Here is an 18454-nt window from a genome sequence, read left to right on the forward strand (position 1 = left end):
ACAAGGCCAACTCGAGCAAGCAGTCGCACCAGTGTGCTTACTAGAATCACAATGCGGACGAGAGCAGATACAAAAATGACATTGATCTCCGCCTCTGACTCTCACCATCCCACTCTCCACCACAACCTCATGTCTACCAATCAGCGTAACCACCTTAGCAGTATCTTCCATTCCCAGAAACGCCATGCTATGCTTCAAAAGACTCCTCCTATCAACACAAAGTCCTGTGCATCCAACCCAATCTCTTCCGTTACCATAAAGTATGTCCTGTTTCCCGCGCTCGATTGACAAAAGAAATTTCATACATCTCAATCTTTCATTGAGCATTCATTCGTCACCTCGCCACACCATCCGTCCCTCCCAACCCTCTTCTCTTGACCTTTTGAAGCACTCTCCCTCCGCCAGTAGGGTTGTGCGGCGGCGGGACATGCGTGGGAGTATGGTCCGCAGTGCTGGCAGTCCCAGCATCACCCACATTCCCAGCCTTCTCACTCCTCCCCGCCGCCAAACCAAGCCGACTGACAGGTCGTCTCATGGGCGGCGCACCCATATTGGAACTCGACGGCGCCGACATCGACGGCGCATGTCTCGTGGAGCCTCGCAGAGCAGAGTTACCAGTGTTCCATCCAACGCTGCTGTCGCGACTAGCAGGCCTGCTAGGACTGCGCTGCGCGTGCAAGTAAGGGGTATTCCTGGCGTTCGCCGCGGCGGATGGCGTCATGCCGGACACCAGCCCTCCCGCGGAATTGTTCGGCAGCAGGTCAAAGTATCCAATCCCATTGATGCCGGTCCTGATACTCCCCGATCCCGCGCCAGAATGGCCGCGTTCTCGCGCAGGCGTGCTGTTGGTCGAAAAAGACGACTGAGAAAGCAGAGGCGACAAACTCGCACCCAAACCAGAACCACTGGAACTCGTCCTCCGCATTCCCATATTCGCGTGCGCACTGCTGCCATTTCTGGAATGATGTCCAATACTGGAGTTTCCCAGTTCTGCGCCCGCGGCTTGCATGGCGTAGTCACTACTCCGCACCAGATCCCCCGCCATTTCGCGGACCAAAATCGCCGGGTCGTGGACGGCGAGAGCTCGTACTGCTTCCAGTAGACCATAGCGTTCGAGCAGAGATCCCTCGACTTGTCCTGCCATGCCCGAGACATTCTCGCTCGCGTCACAGATACTTCGAATCACCCTGAGGAGGTTCAGTCGGACGAGGGCCTTCTTGCTGTGAAGTTTCACTCCGGACCGTTCGAACAGGCTCCGATGCGCCAAGCTCCCCGCAACAGCAGGACTCAGGCGCAGTAACTTCTGCAGAGGTTCCAGGAGATTTTCAAAAGCATCGGCCTTGGCAGTATTGAAGCAGGAAACCATCGCCGAGGCGAAACTCGTCGATGTGGACTTGCCCCTGCCCGCATTCGCGCGAACGTCTTCGTCGTCCAAGATGAGGAATTCCTCCACCTTGGCGGTCTCTTCGAGTGCCCAGACGAAAATCGCATCCAACGCAGTGACAGCCCAGTATGGCTCCGCCAGCAGACTGACGTAGAATTGTAGTCCTTTGTTCTGCCATAGTATCTTCCTCCCTACTTTTCCGGAATGAGCCATATCACACAGAATCGGGAGTGCGAATTCCTTCAAAGGCCGCTCCGTCTGAACAATGCGCTGCAGAAGTGGTATGACTCCAGAAAGCGCCGCATCCTCCTGCCGCGGTTTGGAAAGACGGCAAAGATTGAACATGGTGTTGAGGACCTGGTTGGAGATGTCGCGGAAGTAGGCTCCCTGCGAGGAAGCCGGAGAAGAAAGGATAGAGTTGAGCAGATCCGTCAAGACCTCAATGGCGTTGCTGTTTTGTAGAGCATCCAGAGTGGTGGCAAGCATGCTGAGGTTCTTGATAAACTTCAGCATCGTGATCTGATGTTGAGGTGACATACGACGGAGATCCTTCAGAACCCGCTTGAGCACCATGCGTTCGGCGACCAGTTCCTTGACGTGATTCTCAGCCTGCGAGAAAAGAAGAAAAATGTTCACGATGCGTCCCTCAATCACTTCCGAAACAGTCGCCGCATCTTCGTCTTCCAGGTTCTCGTTACGCTCGTCCAGGACCCGATTGAGCACGAGAGACAGTGGATAAAGAACGGACGATCGAGACAATATCCGGCAAAAGTCGTTCTTCGGCGTCGGGCCTTGCATTTCAAACACCGACCAGATACCGTTAACACCGACCAGAACCAACTCTCGCCCGGCATCGCTGTCATAGTCTTCCTCGAGGAACTCCACCAACACGTTCAGTCCACCGCAGCTGACGAACATCTGCAGACTGACACCGCCCTGGTACATGGCTCGTACGAACGCAGCAGCCTCGAGGCGTATATCGGAGCTGTACTTTTTGTGGGCGAACTTGGTGATGATTGGAATTCCGCCCACGAAGCAGAGGTTTTCCTGAACCTCAATGTTCCTCTCCAAGATGAGATTGACAATGCGGAGGAGGCGGAATATGATGTGCGGGCGGTTGGCTGTTTCGAGGATCTCCAGAATCGGCAGCATCCCGTGGCTGCTGACAATCACGCTTTTGACGTCGGGAGACTCGGCGAGGATCTGCAAGAGTTGCTGGACGATATCCGTCAAGACGTCCTCCGGTTGCCCGAGTTTCAGCTCGCATACCAAGCCTTCGACCACTGCGCACAAGCGAGCATGTTTGTCTCTGGCGACATTTGACTCCAGGTCCACTTCGTCCAGCTCCTCCTCCAGCGCAGCGAACGGGTCGTCGTCCTCATCTTCATCCTCGCCACCCCACGAAGAAGAATTGTTCAGCTTCAGCGTTCCACGTTCCGAGCCCGCAAACTCACTACCCATCGAAACAGCAGATTTGGGCGAGCGAGATACCGCTTGCGAGAGGACCGGCTCCTCGTCAAACAACAGCTCGGTGAAGTCTTCGTCGTGTTCATCCTCGGCATACTTTTGAATCTCCATTGAGCTCCTCGTCCGCTTCATGGCCGCCGCATCATGCACCACATGTGTCGGCGTGCGTGTCCGCGTCCTACGAAGAGAGCCACCGGCGATCAAAGCTTGCACGTTGTGTACGCCACCTGCGTTCAATCGCCGGCTGGGCGAGAAGTCGGCAATCTTTTTGATGAAAGCATCCTCATCGTTCGGGATCAAGTCCGAGTAATCCTCGTCTTCCTCATCCTCGCAGAAATTAATCCTGCTGATTGGCGCAGGCGAGAGCCTGGGTTCTGGCACATTGGGCCGTCTCATGTTCGGAATCGATGCAGGCTTCAGTATCTGCGTCTTCGGCTGGAAATCACTGCTGGTGTTGCGTAATTGTCCATCTGCAGAACTTCGACGAGTGCGTGCTGCCAGTCTGCCAGGAGACTGATGCTTGATCTCTTCATTCGTCGTATCTTTTGGTAAGAATAGACGCACGGTCTGCAGAGCATCTCCGGCAGTGATCTTCATCGACGACCGGACCGTGAGATCGCCTTCGAATTCTTCATCCCACGCTTCGACTTTCCCGTCCATCTCAGATACCGCGTCGAGGTTGGCATATTGCTTCAGCTTCTCTGAACTGAAGAGGCCAGCGAAGTTGTCTTGCGGGCGAAGTCGATCTGGGATCTGAAGGCCAGAGACCCCTGACGAGAGCGATTCAAAGTCCGAATCCCAGTTATCTTGCCTTTCATTGTCGATAGGAGACTGGAAAGATTCCGCGGCGTGAGGTCTTCGCTGCCCGAGACGAAAGGCGGGTTTGGCGGGAGGTTGATTCGATGCATTGGGAGTCTTGCTGGCTGGCGCAAGCGACGTCCGCCGCCCTGCCGATTTGCCAATTGTTCCGCTTGCAGAAGGTTTGGAGCCGGTGCGTGAGTTGGCGAGAGCTTTGGAAGGAGGTGGTCGCGAGGATGCGGCGGACGCATGGTTTCGTGTTGCAGATTTCGTAGTAGCCGGCGGAGGACTCGCCTTCAACGCTTCATTCCACTGCTGTACGCTCTTGACAGCTTCGTCGTACTCGGTACGAGGCTTCCTCACGTCTGCAGTCTTCCTCGCGCTGGCGATCCAAGGATGTTTGAGCAATTTCTTCGCGGAGACTCTCAAATTGGGATCCTTCTGAAAGCACTGCATCAAGAAGTCCCGGACTGTCGGACTGGCTCCTTCCGGAAGAGGCGGATGGTCGTCGTTGACAATTCGAAATAGCGCTGGCATTGGCGCAAATTGGTGGTATGGAGGCCTCCCGTCGAGCAGTTCAATGACCGTGCAACCAAGCGACCAAATGTCGGAAGCGGTCGTCGCACCAGAGAGCTCAATCACCTCCGGCGCCATCCAGTACGGTGTTCCCACCACGCTGCCTTCACTCAACCCCTGCTGTTTGGTCGCAACACCGAAATCCGCCAGCTTCACCAGACCTTCCTTTGTCGTCAAAATATTCGCTCCTTTGATGTCTCGATGTATAACACCTTGCTCATGCAAGAAGAGTAGACCCTGCAGGACTTGTGCAATGTAGAGCGCGACCAAGTTCTCGGGGAACTTTCCAAAATTCTTGCAAATCTGATGCAAGCTTCCCTGCTCGCAGTATTCCAGGATAATGTACAGACTGTCCGGCGTCTTGACGAAGCCGTGGTATTTGACAATGTTCGCGTGATGCAGATTCTTGAGCAAATCAATCTCTTGCATGATGACATTCAGCTCCGTCCGAGGCATATCCGACAAGCGCACCTGCTTGATCGCGACGGTCTCACCAGTAGACCAGTTCAAAGCGCAGTACACACTGCCGAATGCGCCGCGGCCAAGACAATGTCCCAGTTGGTAGTCCTTCAGCCCTTCCACCTCTTTGGCGTGCCTCTGTGCCGTGCCATCCTTGCTGGGCATCTTCTCTCGTCCAAAGCCGTCTCGCGGCACCACACTCTGACGGCGTGCTCCATTGCCAGCGCTCACTTTGCCTCCCTGCGGTCCGTTCTCCTTATCCGAGCTCCCTCGCACTTTTGAGCTGCGCAGTCCTGCGGATCCAGCTCCGACACTACCGGTGGTCTGTTTGGGAGTCGCATGTCGGACGGATGTGGAGGCTCGGTGCGATGCGCGAGAGGCGGCGGTGGAGGCGACAATCGGCGGTGAAGGGAGTGAAGTCGGCATTGCGGGTCTTGTGGTGAGACTACCCGAGTCGGTGCGAGACGCGCATTGGGAGGAGTTGGGCGGTGGTCGAGGTGATGGCGGCGGCGGCGGAGGTGAAGTCGAAGTTGGGCCAGCAAGCAGACCTCATCGTCCAGCGGAAGAGGGACACTTTGTGCTCCGTGCGTTCGGTGTGGTCCAGTGTTTCGAAAGTGAGGTCAACGGAAGTCTGCGAGCAGCCTCGGGAAGCACGCACGCGATCTCAGCTGAGTGGGAAGCGTGTCGAAGAAGAGGGGAGGTGCATTCGTGGAGTTGAATTGATCTGGTCAAGTCTGGATATCCTCCTTCTATTCTCTCCTCCGATCAGCAGTCCAGGTCCAGCGTCGTCCAGCGCGTTGATCCCTGAGAGTCTTTGTCGTCTGTCGCGGTCTCGTTGTGTCTCGTCCGTTTCCTGCAGGGTTGATGCTGGCGTGAAACCAAACCAAGCCCGGAGCCGAAACAATCGTTACGATCGTCGCGTGGAGTTGACGGCTGTGGCCTGTGGCTGGTGAGCAGATGAAAGTGTGGCGCTGCATTCTCCCGAAAGGGAATGAAATGGAAATGTCTTTTTGCGCTTCACAACGACGTCTCTCCTTTCTCACTTCTGGATTCAATTGAACATGTTTCGTGCGTGGTACGGTTGATATATCGATCACGGTCAATACATTGGGTAAGCTCATTGATGGACATCAGATCGACGAGTCAAGGTAAAGTAGAGGGCTATATGATCATCCAAGCGGTGCAGATAAGTGGACAGAGTTTACTGGAAGTGATGTTCCTGTTGATCTGGCTGCAGTGCAAGAGGATAGATTCGGCTCGGTCTTTCAGATGGAAGCAGCGTGCTAATTTGGCCAAGGCTGTGGAATACAACGGAGGCGAGACGACGACGAGTCCACTCTAGAAGCATTGAGTGGAACGCTAGAATTCTCTCTGATTCGCACATCCATAAGGCACGGCGCGTTCGGTTTGTCGTCGCGCCTTGGATCGATTGCCGCTTGCCATCGCAGGTTGCCAAAGTACAGCTCGAGGAGAACGTGTCGCAATTGAGAGGCAGGAATGCAGACAAAAGCTGGACGGATCTGGTATGTGCTGGACGGATCTGGTATGTGCTTGTTCGAGTCCACAAGCTGGGCAGGTGCATCTGTGCTCGTTTGTGTATGCATCTTCCTACTCTCGCCGTGAAAGTCTCTGTCGCAAAACGTATACCGCCTGGTTACCTTGCCTTCGAATGAGCGACAAGACACACGCCGTCGTTGATCCAATAACTGCCGCGTATCATGCCATTCAACCATGCTCATGTCCAATGCTTCAACAACTCCATCCCGATGCACCCTCGAATCGCCCATCATGCTCAACATCATCAACAAAGATGCTCCTCCGTCTTCCTCGGCCCATCACCCACACTCGTCAAAATCACTCTCGAAATGCCCTCTTTCAACTTCTCACCCGCAACCTCCGTGCCTGCCAGCGCACCTTCCTTGACCTGAATCTTCTTCCCTCTCGGACTATCCCACCCAGTCTTCTCGCCCAACAGCCCCTTGAACACACCAGCAACCATATCCTCATCTTGAGCCAGATAATAGACCACCGCATTCGGACCCGCATCGAATGTATACGCCGCATACGTCTTGCCCTCTGGATGCAGCGCGTTGATAGCCTCGACCATCCTCACCGCCGCTCGACTCGTATCGTTCATGTAGAAAATCGGCGGTTGTGTATCCAGACACGTCGCATGGAAGTTGTTACTATCCTTCATCGACAACACCGCAAACGCTTCAAAGTCTCGGTTGTGAATCGCCTTCTCCATAGCCTTCATCCTCTTTGGCACGACTTCTTCCGCGCGATGTGCGAAGAGTGCTGAAGTAGCCACAGTCTGTTGCATGCCCGCTGTGCTGGAGACGTCCTTCTTCTCCGCCGACGCAACGAGGATAATGGCACGCATATCCGGCCAGTGGGATGCTGGACTGACTTCGTAGGCGAAACTGTCCGATCCATCCGCCTGCTCGCCTTTTTGCCAGGCGACGTAGCCACCCATCAGACTGCGACATGCCGAGCCGGAGCCTTGACGAGCGATGCGGGAGAGGTCGGTGGGCGAAGAGGGCAGGGCGTAGAGGTTTGCGATGGCGCGGACGAGGGCGGCGAAGCCCGCGGCGGAAGAAGCGAGACCAGCGGCGGTGGGGAAGTTGTTCTCCGAGACGATTTTGAGGTGTTGGGTGGAGAGTTTGGGGAGCGACGGATCGGAGGATTCCAAGTCGGCGCGGAGGGAGCGGAGCTCGCGGAGGCAGGCTTGTGTGCGGGCGCCGGAGATGTCTTGGGGTTGAGAGTTGAGGGTGAGGGAGTCGGAGGTGAAGGAGGGCGAGCACGAGGCGGTGGTGTGGGTGCGGAGGTCGTCCTGGGAGAGAGTCACGGAGAGGGAGGCATTGGTGGGGAGGTTGAGTTTCGTGTCGCGTTTGCCCCAGTACTTGATGACGGCGATGTTGACGGGAGCGAAAGTGCTGGCCCGGGTGATGTCGTCGGCGGAGGAGGAGGAAGCCATGCTGGTTGAGGGGGTATGGGGTGGCGGTGGAGCGGAGAGGGACAGTAAGGTTGTTGAATTGTTCCAGTCGAGATCTTAATTATTATGCAGAGACGTGGAAGAATTATGCACAAGGGTCCAAGCTATCACGAGGATCGTCTCAACTTTTTATGCAGCTTCGACTTCATCATCAACGACTTTCTTTCAACTCGTTCTCTTCTCTCTCTCTCTCTCTCTCTTCACTGCATTTGTTCAACATGCGACCCGAAGACTCCTCGGAGGCTGAGAAATGCCCTGTCGATCCGCGAACACGAGAAATCTGGCTCGAAGCCGCCAAAGCAAAAGGCTCCTCAGAAACACCGCCAAAGATTAAATCTCCCGCACCCTCAAACCTCCCACCAGCCCGCTGGTCTCTCGACACATCCTCATGGCAGCCCTTATCAACTCGGGCACCTCCACCGAAACCCTCAACACGCAAAACCCTCCCCACCGACCGCGAAATCAGCACAATCCCCCGCGCCATCACCGATCCCTCGACCCTCAACTCCGCCGAACGTGCCGCCCTTCCACCCTCCAACTCCGAGTCCGACACCGGCCATGACGCCTCAACCGGAAACTGGGTCTACCCTTCCCAATCCCAGTTCTTCTCCGCCATGCAGCGCAAAGGCCACGAAGCGGACCCATCAGACATGTCCTCCGTCGTGCCGATCCACAACGCCGTGAACGAGCGCGCGTGGTCGGAGATAAAGAAATGGGAAGCAGGTTGGGGAAGCGAGAAGTGCGGTGGACCGAAGTTGGTGTCTTTTGCCGGCGATAGTAAGAAATTGACACCGAGAGCGAGGTGGAATGGACTGTTGGGGTACTCGGAGCCGTTTGATCGACATGACTGGGTGGTGGATCGGTGTGGGAAGAAGGTGGAGTATGTGATTGACTTCTACAAAGGAAAAGGCGGAGCTGGGCCGTTGAGCTTTTATCTGGATGTCAGGCCAAAGTTGAATAGCTGGGAAGGGTGGAAGATGAGAGGGATGAAAGGCGTGGGATTAGCATGAGGAAACCAGGTCAAGAGATGGTGGGTGAAATAGGGATGCATGGACGCTCGCATTTGATACCCGGGGTTTGACTGCATTTACGACAAGCATAAAAGAAGATATTGAACATAGAGATCGTGTTCACTAGCGAGACGGCTCCGAATCACGCATCGTGGCCACGAACACACCTACCTCGCTTGTAACACGATCTTTGGGCACCACGCATCGACACAGCACCGTTCTTGTAGTTGTGGCATGGGAGGCAACATCACGTTTTGCCTACAATTCATCCGGTGCAGAGTCAGCTGCGTGGTGGTGGGCAGTCGTGATACCATCGCTCAGCACACTGGAAGTGTCGTCAAAGCAAGATCTCAGCTGAGCCAGCCCAGGTTCAGGCGAGATCTCAGGTCAAGGCGTGCTCTTCAGCCAGCCACAGATCTCGCGGCTAGGAGAAGCTAGTCGAGTGCGTGTGTGGGATTGGCTACGCGGCTGAGCGTCCAGCTCTCCGGCGACTTTGGGCATGGTACAGCTCAGCTGATGTTGTAGGGCTGCATGCACCATATGGCCTGTAAGCATGGCACGTTGAGTCGTCGATGCACTTGTTAAAAGTCAAAGTCATCAGGTGATGGTAATGGTACTCGCTGCGCGATGTTACTGCCTCTGCTGCTGTGCTAGTATTGCACAACATCCGGCGACTGGAACGTCTTGTTGGCCGCGTTGCAACTGACTCGTCGGCGCTGTACTTTGGGTCAATGGAATGGAAAGACGAGGGAGCGTTCTGATCTCAAACTCGCCTTCAGTCTTTCGCACTCGAGCAGCTGGAAGCGATGCGTTGGCGCGGGGAAAGAGCCTCAGCCCGCTTGACTTCTGTCGGGCTGAGGGAGGTAGAGTTACGATCTAAAAGCCTACGGCTTGGCTGCATGGATTCACCTGAGCCTCCTCCGGTACGTGTATCCGAAGAGATCTGGAGCGGTCTGAGAGGGAAGACTTCGCGGGAGAATGCCCCAAATCTGGCTGGTCAGGCAACTCCGGACACACGCGGAAAACAGCCACGTGCATTGTTGGAGGCTTGCTCCCGCGATGCAGGATATGCACCCCAATACGGCACGAGTTGACCATAAAGGCATGCCACGATCCACCCGTCCCACAGTTGCGATCTATTTCCCACACCCACCCATCTTGTACGTTGCGTTCCATCGTCAACGATGCGCTTCTTTTCCGTCCTTACGGCAGTTCTACCCGCCGGTCCTGTGGTCGATGCAGCAATCTTGCCTGACCTCGACTCCCGCTCCCCATTGATCCACGATATAAATCTCCCGAAGCGTCAAACCCAGAGATGCGGTGTCGCCGGCACTGATCGAACCAACTGCAGGCCATTACAAACGATAGCGTCCTGCAATGCTGCACGAGCATCTACACTCTGCAAGCAAAATACCAGGTGCAAGAGCTATGCTGTCACCACAGCCAGTAATGGGGTGCAATCCTGCGGTCTCTACGCTTTTACTGTCAGCCAGGTATATCAGGCGAACAGCCAGGCGACGAAGAGGTACTATGATGTGAGCTGTGCTGTAGCCAGGACGAGCACGACGACTTCGAGACGGGCGACTACAACGACGAGACGGGCTACTACGACGACGAGACGGACTACTATAACGACGAGGCGGACTACTACTACAACTCGACCGGCAAGCAACACAAGTCGGCGGACAAGCACTACTACAGGGCGACTGAATAACACTCCGAGCCGCACAAGCACCACTACAGTTCGTACAAGCAGCACGACTGCAAGATCAAGCACTACTTCGCCAAGATTGGGCACTACCACAAGATCCAGTACCTCCATTGTGAGACCAGATTCGGCCACGACAAGAGAAAGCACCTCCACTCCAAGACCCAACTCGACCACGATGAGATCAAGCTCGACGAGCACAGGGACAGCTCTCCTACTACTAGACCAGCCTCCATCTCCATAAATACCAGATCCGTCCCAACGACAACCACCAGATCAATCCCAACGACTACAAAGTTGAGCACCGCCACGACAGTCTCAAGCACAACCACAACCAGCGTCTCCAACCCCGGCCCCGAAGTCTTTCGTGCTGAATGCTTCCAACTCCAACAACGAAGCGCTGGGCAACGGTGCAGTATCTGACAAAGGCCCGATATACGCCTTTACCTTTGACGACAGCAACACGGAAGCTTCTCCTTTGACCATAAATCCTGCCGGCCAACTCGTCGTCAAAGGACGCCACCTATATGCCATCGTCAAACAAGCTTCACTCGGTTAGAAGAGACAGGCTTCGTCCGGAGCACAGATTCTATTCGTGTCAGAGAGTGAGAGTCAGGCGGAGGGATCCAGTATTTGCGAATGCAGAATGGCCTCTGGTGTGTTTGCCTGCACTTGCGACGGATTCCATGGCCTCGCGGTCGGACCGGAAGGTCAGCTGGGCAGCGGTTTTCCGGATGGATACGTTCCAATTTTGGTGCATGCTGCAGTTATAGACGATGCTTCAGGTGGAAGCTCTGCCACGGGTTCAGCGATGTCTGCTACGATACGAAATGTGACAGCGATTTCCACGGGCATCAGCATGACAGCTTCGACTGGTCAATTGGAACCCTCTCAGAGCACCACTGCCATCACCGGCTCCGCCAGCCAGTCCGCGACCGGCAGTGTCACAAGCTCAACGGAATCTGCAACGACATCTCTCCTTAGCCAATCCTCGACCGGTGTTAGTGGCGAAGAGTTTTCTCTTCGACCAGTACTTTCAGCTCCACGGATACCACGACTGCGGTAAGTACTGCACCAGGAGCCGTCGTACCAACCTGCGCGACTTTTGCGCTACAGAAAACCGACGAAAGCGGACATTATCTTGTGCATGAAAACCTTGAAGAACCAAGTCTCGTCCTGTCAAAAGCCGCCTCCTTCTCGGATGCGACGGAATACCGGCTCGATGGCACAAGACTCATCGACGCCTCTATGGGCAAAGTCTGGACCTATGCCGGCGGCCCCGGGTCATCGATCTACATGTTCACCCAGGCAGATCCCTCGCAGCCCACTTATGAGCTGTCGTGTTCTTTCCGCACCGGTGACACATTGAGCTGTTTCGCTCCGAACAACCCAGCGATCAACCTCCTCGAAGTCGTCACATACGCACAGCCTTATGGCGACATTCTGTGGATTGGAGATGACTTGTTCTATCAGTTCAAGGCCAAGAGTTACAAGTTTGTCTGCGCTGGAGGCAATAGTGGGATAGCATCGACTACAATCAGGACGGCTTCTTTTGCAGCGGTAGACACTGGGACTTCAACGACGACGGCATCTTCTGCAGCGGTAGAAACTACGGCACCAGCGACGACGACGGCATTTTTTGAAGCTGTGGCCACTAAAACTACAGCAGGCAACATGCCAACCTGCGCGGACTTCCTCCTAATGGTATTCGACGACAGTGGTGAGTATCTCGCGCACCTCAACGATCAAGACGGAGCTATTGTTCACTCCGTGACCGCTGTTTCGGACGCCACAAGATACCGCATCGAAGGCACGAGGCTCCAACCGGTGGATTCTGGGTCGGGCAAGGCATAGCCATCCGCACAGTTCACACAGCTGATCCGGACAACGGCTCCCCCGAACTGAATTGTCAATTCGCATCAGATGGAACTCTGAGCTGCTTCGACCCAGTCTTCCCGCATATTAACCAACTCCAAACCGTCAGCTACGGGTCCGTGGTGGGGAACGCTCTGTTCATCGCAGAACAAGGCAAAGTCGCCGACGCCGTAGACAGACAATACAAGTACATTTGTCCAGCGCCCAGTCAGCCCGCTACGACCACAAAGCCCGCCGCCTCCGCTCCAACATGTGGCGGTGACGGCCGCTTCCGCCTGATGTTCGGCGACGCCTCCTACCTGCAGAACATCCCGCTATACGTCTACGCCACCGACAATCCCGATCAAGCAACGCGATCCGCACTCAAGGGAACCACGCTCGTGGATCCGAGCAATTATGACCCCCCCTGGCTCACGGGCATGTCGGCGGGCAACGGTCCGGTCGACGCTGGGCTTCCGCACAGTGCGCCTGAACCGAACAGATTCGTGCCGGTCGAATGTTCGTTGCGCGAGGGCTTTGAGCTGTATTGCCAGCATCCGTTCAGCAATGGGGCGATCCACGATTTGCAGTTCTGCACAGATGGCGCTTATGGCAATTTGCTACTTTTGGCGAATGGGCCGTTTGTGGCGGGCTTGGGATGTGAGCCGATTGTGTTGACGGCGGAGTGTGTTACGCCGCCTGGGTAGATTGCGTGGAAAGCGGAGGGGCGTCGATGTGGTCGATCGGCCGGCAAATGAGGTTGCGGATATGACGGGGATCAATGAGTTCTAATGGCTCACTGTTTGAGAGAACATTCGCTAGCGAAGGTGGAGAGGAAAAGAATGAGAGGTTTTACTGATGATGTTATGACATCTAGAGATGGAATGCAATGTTTCGACCGTCTCCTTGCTCATCGTGTCAGCAACTTCAATAGTCCGAAGAGTATAGGTCTCGTCATGCTCAGTGCAAACCTCGAATGCGTTCATTTCAAGCCGTGTAGATTCAGCATGGTCTAAGTTGAGACATCAATCTCGACCATGCAAGTGTTTCATACTGAGAGTAAAACGAACGCCCTTCATGGCAATCTGTCAAACGTCTGATATGTTGCATTCGCCCTCTCAAATTCCGAGCATCTGAGCTGTGAACGGATGTCCACTTTCCCCGTGATGCTTTCGGTCAGCAAGACTTGCAGAAACTCACTTGCGTTGGAAAGGTACCACAAAGGGCGGACGACGTTTCATGTTAATATCGCCCTCATGATAGTCGTCCTCCCGCACAGCTCAAGTCGAAGTGCAGTTCGCTCAGCGACACGTAGCTTGTCCTGTCGAAGACGATGCGACGCTTGTCCACTCTTACACACTCCCAGTAGAGCATGCACGTGTAGACACCTCATCTGCACGAAGTCTGCTCCTCCATTCAGCACCTCCTCTGGATCGATATGTTTGCTCTTATCCTGCTTCTCCAGCTTCTCCGTGCTCTTTCTCGCTTCCTCCTTCAAGGTCTTCTTCCTCTACTCTTGCGGACCTCATACCACCTACTCTTGCGGACCTCATACCACCCATCAAGCCCCTCACACCTCCAAGCCAGAATCTTCCTCATCAATGCACCTGCCACAGCAGAAGCTCCACTGGAACTACAATGTAGAATGTAAGCCAAGACGTCAGTTTTCATCCCCGGAACAGCCGGCGACGATCTGAATCCAGCAAAAGGTGCGGCTTTCATATCTGATCGGAGTCTTGGAGGACGCTTGCTTGAGCCACAACCCTGGCTATCATCTCCGAGCGGAGACTTTGCCATAGACTGTAGTGCGTGGCTCTATTCTCATTGCCCATGACGTGCCGATATACGATGTAGACGCAGTAGTGGAGCGCAGATCGTGGAAGTGCGTGTCGGCAAGAAGTCCCGTCGGTCGACCTCCCACGTTTCTCGAAAGCCAGAACGGTGCCTGAGGTTGCCCGCTCACGACCTCCTGCACCGCCAACAGTGTGGTGCTATGTCAAAAGCAGTAATCACACCACCATCGCTGCCTCATCCTCGCGCGAGAGTGTGATCCAGCCGTTGATGCGCGAGCGTGATCGTTGCAGCCGTTGGCTAGACCCTCGGACAAGCAATTACACGAGAACTCAGAATCGATAGTTCGACTATCGTTAGCGGTCACGATTTTAGTGGAACAGGGGAATGAAATTGAGTCAAATTAGAGGATGCGTCCAATGGGTGGAGAGTGAGTAGACGGGATAGGGAGTCTGACTGGTGTGGTTGGAGTACGGTTTATCAATACTGTTCAAAAGGCATGTTGTAGACTTTGGATCATGTGAGGAAGGAGTCAAGCAATTGTTTTTCATTACATATCAACACATACACGAAGCGTCCACGATCAACAACAACCAGAGGTGAAGTAGTAATGTAGAAGAAGTTATATGAAAGTGTAAGAAAAAAAGTAAAAGGATATCTCGTCGCTCTTTCCCTCGCTGTACAAATATCAGAGCAGGCTTGTCATCAAAGTCGTGCTTGCCGTGCAGTGTATCCCAAAATGAATTGCTTTCCCTTCCCTCCCTATCCTCCTTCACAAGCTACCACACTCTAAGCGGCAGACGGGTACGAAGCAGGCACAGGCTGCACGTACGCGGTGCTGACCGCCTCCGTTGTCGTGGCAGGGCCGGAGGTGGCGTAGTATGGTGGGTATGAGGCGGCCTCGGTGGTGGAGGACGAGGCTGGGTATGTCGCCTCAGCGGTGGAGGAGGAAACGGAAGAGGTAGCGTAGAATGGAGGGTATTCAGCCGAACCAGTCGAGGACGATGGGTACGCAGCGGCAGTCGATTGGTAGGTCGCCTCAGCGGTCGAGGTCGAGTAGGCCTCCTCGCAGTCATCAGTCGCGGTCTTGGTGTAAGTCACGAAGCCGGAAGAAGTGGCGTTGTATCCAGCGGGGATCGTCATGCTTGGGTACTGGCCAGGGGCGACCGGGGTGTTGGCGGGCTGAGTGGGGTGGGCATCAGCAGGAGCGGTCGAGGAGCCAGATGCTGGCGCAGTGACGTAGACCTTCACAATCTCGGTGACGGTGACGGTCGTGGGAACGCAGACCTCGGCGGTGGAGGATGGGTAGACGGTCACGAAGTTGGTCTGGGTGGAGGTCTTTGTCTCGGTGTTGTAAGATGGTGCGGTCTCAACAACGGACGATGAGGTCTCGGTGGGTTGATCGACGTAGACGGTCTTGGTGATCAAGACGGTGGAGATCTTCTTGATGGTCGAGGTGTAGAGCTCGCCGCCGGAAGAGTAGGTCACTGGCACATCGTAAACGTAGGTGCTGGCCTGGGCAGGTGCAGTGACAACAGCGCTGGACACGCCCTGGCTGGATGACGAAGAGTACACTGCTGGGTAAGTCGGGCCAGCGGTCGAAGTGCTCTCGGTCGCGGAGGTGGAAGCGCTCTCAGTCGCGGACTTGGTAGCCTCAGTCTCGGTCTCTGTGCAAGTGGTAGAGGTCGATTCAGTGGCCGAAGCCGAAGCCTCGCTGGAGGTGGAATAGACCGATGGGTAGGTCGCCTGCGCCTCGGAGGTGGAGCTCGCCTGAGCCTCAGAAGAGGTAGCGTAGTATTCCGGAACGGAAGAGGAGGCGACGTATGCCGGAGCGACGGGCGCGGCGGAGGAAGAAGTAGCGTAGTAGTACGCTGGCGCAGCTGGTGCGGAAGAGGACTGCGCGACGTAGCCCGGAGCTTGGTTGGGAAGGGCGGAAACGCCGGCCGCGAGGGCAGCAGCGAAAGCGATCTTGGAGTACATTTTGATTGGATTGGGTGGTTCGGGGATCGGGAAAGGAGTTCCGGAGAAGAGGCAACACGCGTAGAAGTGAATGTGGTAGTGCTAAAGAGCGTAAGAGTCCCGAGAGACGAAAAATGAGAGTGAGAGTGCTGCGAAGAGTGAGGAATCCGATGAAGAAGGGAGAGAGAAGAGGAGCAAACGTCGCCGGGCAGGGTATGGAAGTATCTATATGGGTGGGAGATGAGGACGGCATGGGTAGCGCCCATCTCTCTGGCCGTCTGGGCTGGACAGGCAACGGGAACAAACAGCGGAGGAGTTGGTCGATGGGTTTGCCCCTGTCGACTCGTCCGCGCAATTTCGATAGAAGCAGTGGGCTTAAAGTTAATCTGGAGGATTCCAGCGGGCTGATTGGTTGGTACCTGCATGACAAGTGAGAGTGGCGTCGTCGGTCAACCTTGTCCTAGCCGTCCCAAGCCTGTTCCTGCCGTAGCGTGGTCCATCCTAGACGACCACCGCAGGTACCCGCCAACGGCTCGAGGCGCAGATATGATTGAACACGAGAGACTTCCCGCTTTTATTCGCGAGCGGCAGACGAAGAACAAAGTTCACAATGTGAGCGCGAAGCCTTCGTGGCGGACTATTGGCAACGCCTGATCGAAAGTCATTTCACTGCTCATCTCGTGGATCATTCAGGTGACGAAGATGCGAGGGAGGCTGATCAGGAGACTGGTCGGATGTTCGTGTTGCTGATGAGCTGGAGCGAGATGAATTGCACGCGGCGCTGAGAAGAAGCGAGTGATAAGAGTCTGGACCTCACAAACTCAAGGATGCTGTGGAGTCAGTCTTATTTCCATCCTCGCTATGCCCTTGCAAACTGCGAAACCCCATGCATATCATTTGTGCTGGCTTCGTTGGCGGGCGACAGGCGGGCCCAGTGTCCGAGCTCGCGAGCGGTAGCCGTAGCCAGGGGTCCATCAAGTCCAGCCCTCGCCCGCACGCAATAGTTCTGCAAACAGGCGTCAATCTCCGTGGCATCCGCATCTGAAGCCAGATGCACTCACTCTCGTCTCCGTGTGCTCGAAATAACACCTGTCGGAACTAAAAGATATACTACAAGTCCCACCAGCTGTCGATCGAGACCCCACCTAATTTGTGCAAACCACGCCGGTCGCACGTTGAAGTGGAGAAGACGCGGAGAGACACAGCATGAGACTCCGCATCTGCAGTGCGACAGAAGATGCGACTTTTCTTCCCGTCATCCTGCGGGAACCGGCCGCATGGATCCGCCTGTTTCTTGACCGTTTCATAGTGAACAGCCCATGTACAGTAAACGGATTATTCTGAGCGCGGGAAATCATCGGTTCTGCATACGCCATGCACAGCATTTTCCCACATGGCATAGAGAGGAACGGTGGTTGTCATCTCAACCAGACAACGGTCTCTTCGGCAGTGAATGCCGAATGCTGTATTCTTCACGTATTCGCATTTGACGAACAGCTCGCTGCATCTCTTGCTTCTTCTTCCTCCTCTTCTCGACCTGCCCATCTCCGCTCTGGCCTCTAACCCTGCCCTCCCTCTCCTAATCGAGATTACAGACACCACCTTGCCCCTGTAAAATCAGCCGCACTATCCGAATCTCCGTAGCGCGCAAAATATCCTCCGGCCCGGCAGTGGAGTCCAGAATCTCCAGCCCACTCCACTCTTCTCAATTGGGCAGCTTGTACACGCAGCGATTTCCGAACAACGCCCTCATATGCCCACCGAACAAGCAATCCACAGCATACACTCATCAACAAAGTTCATATCCGTCCGTGTGGCAACGTCTGCGAGGGCACCGCGAGCGGCGAGTCCTGCGATGACCACGATGAGATGAGATCGCCATCTGATCAGCGCTTGGCGGCTTTGCACTGAAAGATTTTGAGTTCAGCCACCTTTCGTGTTGGGGAAGCTGGACGGAAGTGCGATTTCGGGACACGCGTATGTACCTCGCATATGCGCAGCTACCGTGTCGTGCGTTGGTATTATTGCTTGTTCTTCCTCGGTGAGGACGGTTGAGCTCGAGTCGGAGAACGGCAGATGCGGAGGTATACATATTCGCTGATCCCGCCGCCTGCGCACAGCTTAAGAGGGAAAGGAGGCAACGACCTGCCGCTCGACCCTGTCGACTTCATCCTTCTTGAATCCCTCTTGCAGTGCGGGAGAGCTCACTTTGCGCTCAGCGCATGACAGGTCTCCTTGCATCTCCAGTCGCCGCCTGTCGTCCATGTGCGGGACACATGGCCTTACGCTGCGGAGCACATTCCCTTCGTAGCACTACCTTGATTCGCGCACGAGATCGACCTTACCGAACCACCTCGCTCGAATACCGCATCTCGCTCCTCACTCCTCGGACCTGCTCCCACCCAGCCCATCCAGAGCCTCTCTCTTCACCTTCGTGTAGCTTTGAGCCGTAC

General features: G+C 55.2%; 5 protein-coding genes across 5 annotated transcripts; 3 read left to right on the forward strand and 2 right to left on the reverse strand.

Moving 5' to 3' along the window:
• Window positions 1–1015: 1015 nt before the first annotated feature.
• Window positions 1016–5110, reverse strand: MYCGRDRAFT_50200 (uncharacterized protein; the record flags this gene model as incomplete). Its single annotated transcript, XM_003848202.1, has 3 exons — window positions 1016–3225; window positions 3331–3821; window positions 3897–5110. Coding segments are annotated over 3 exons (3915 nt in total), but the record flags the coding sequence as incomplete, so codon positions are not given.
• Window positions 5111–6485: 1375 nt separating this feature from the next.
• Window positions 6486–7695, reverse strand: MVD1 (MVD1, mevalonate pyrophosphate decarboxylase; the record flags this gene model as incomplete). The annotated part of the gene is made up of 1 exon (XM_003848201.1): window positions 6486–7695. The coding sequence occupies one exon, from the start codon at window positions 7659–7661 to the stop codon at window positions 6486–6488; it is 1176 nt and encodes a 391-aa protein (XP_003848249.1).
• A 202-nt stretch (window positions 7696–7897) lies between these two features.
• On the forward strand, window positions 7898–8689 carry MYCGRDRAFT_111377 (uncharacterized protein; the record flags this gene model as incomplete). The annotated part of the gene is made up of 1 exon (XM_003847795.1): window positions 7898–8689. One exon carries the CDS (start codon window positions 7898–7900, stop codon window positions 8687–8689), a length of 792 nt encoding a protein of 263 aa, XP_003847843.1.
• A 1184-nt stretch (window positions 8690–9873) lies between these two features.
• MYCGRDRAFT_96876 (uncharacterized protein) lies at window positions 9874–10403 on the forward strand (the record flags this gene model as incomplete). Its single annotated transcript, XM_003847796.1, has 2 exons — window positions 9874–10182; window positions 10245–10403. The coding sequence occupies 2 exons, from the start codon at window positions 9874–9876 to the stop codon at window positions 10401–10403; spliced, it is 468 nt and encodes a 155-aa protein (XP_003847844.1).
• Window positions 10404–11043: 640 nt separating this feature from the next.
• Window positions 11044–12958, forward strand: MYCGRDRAFT_96877 (uncharacterized protein; the record flags this gene model as incomplete). Its single annotated transcript, XM_003847797.1, has 6 exons — window positions 11044–11107; window positions 11183–11340; window positions 11438–11459; window positions 11560–11913; window positions 12067–12117; window positions 12273–12958. The coding sequence occupies 6 exons, from the start codon at window positions 11044–11046 to the stop codon at window positions 12956–12958; spliced, it is 1335 nt and encodes a 444-aa protein (XP_003847845.1).
• Between the last annotated feature and the right edge of the window lie 5496 nt (window positions 12959–18454).

This window comes from Zymoseptoria tritici, chromosome 12 (genome assembly GCF_000219625.1).
Source record: "Zymoseptoria tritici IPO323 chromosome 12, whole genome shotgun sequence".
Taxonomy (NCBI): domain Eukaryota; kingdom Fungi; phylum Ascomycota; class Dothideomycetes; order Mycosphaerellales; family Mycosphaerellaceae; genus Zymoseptoria; species Zymoseptoria tritici.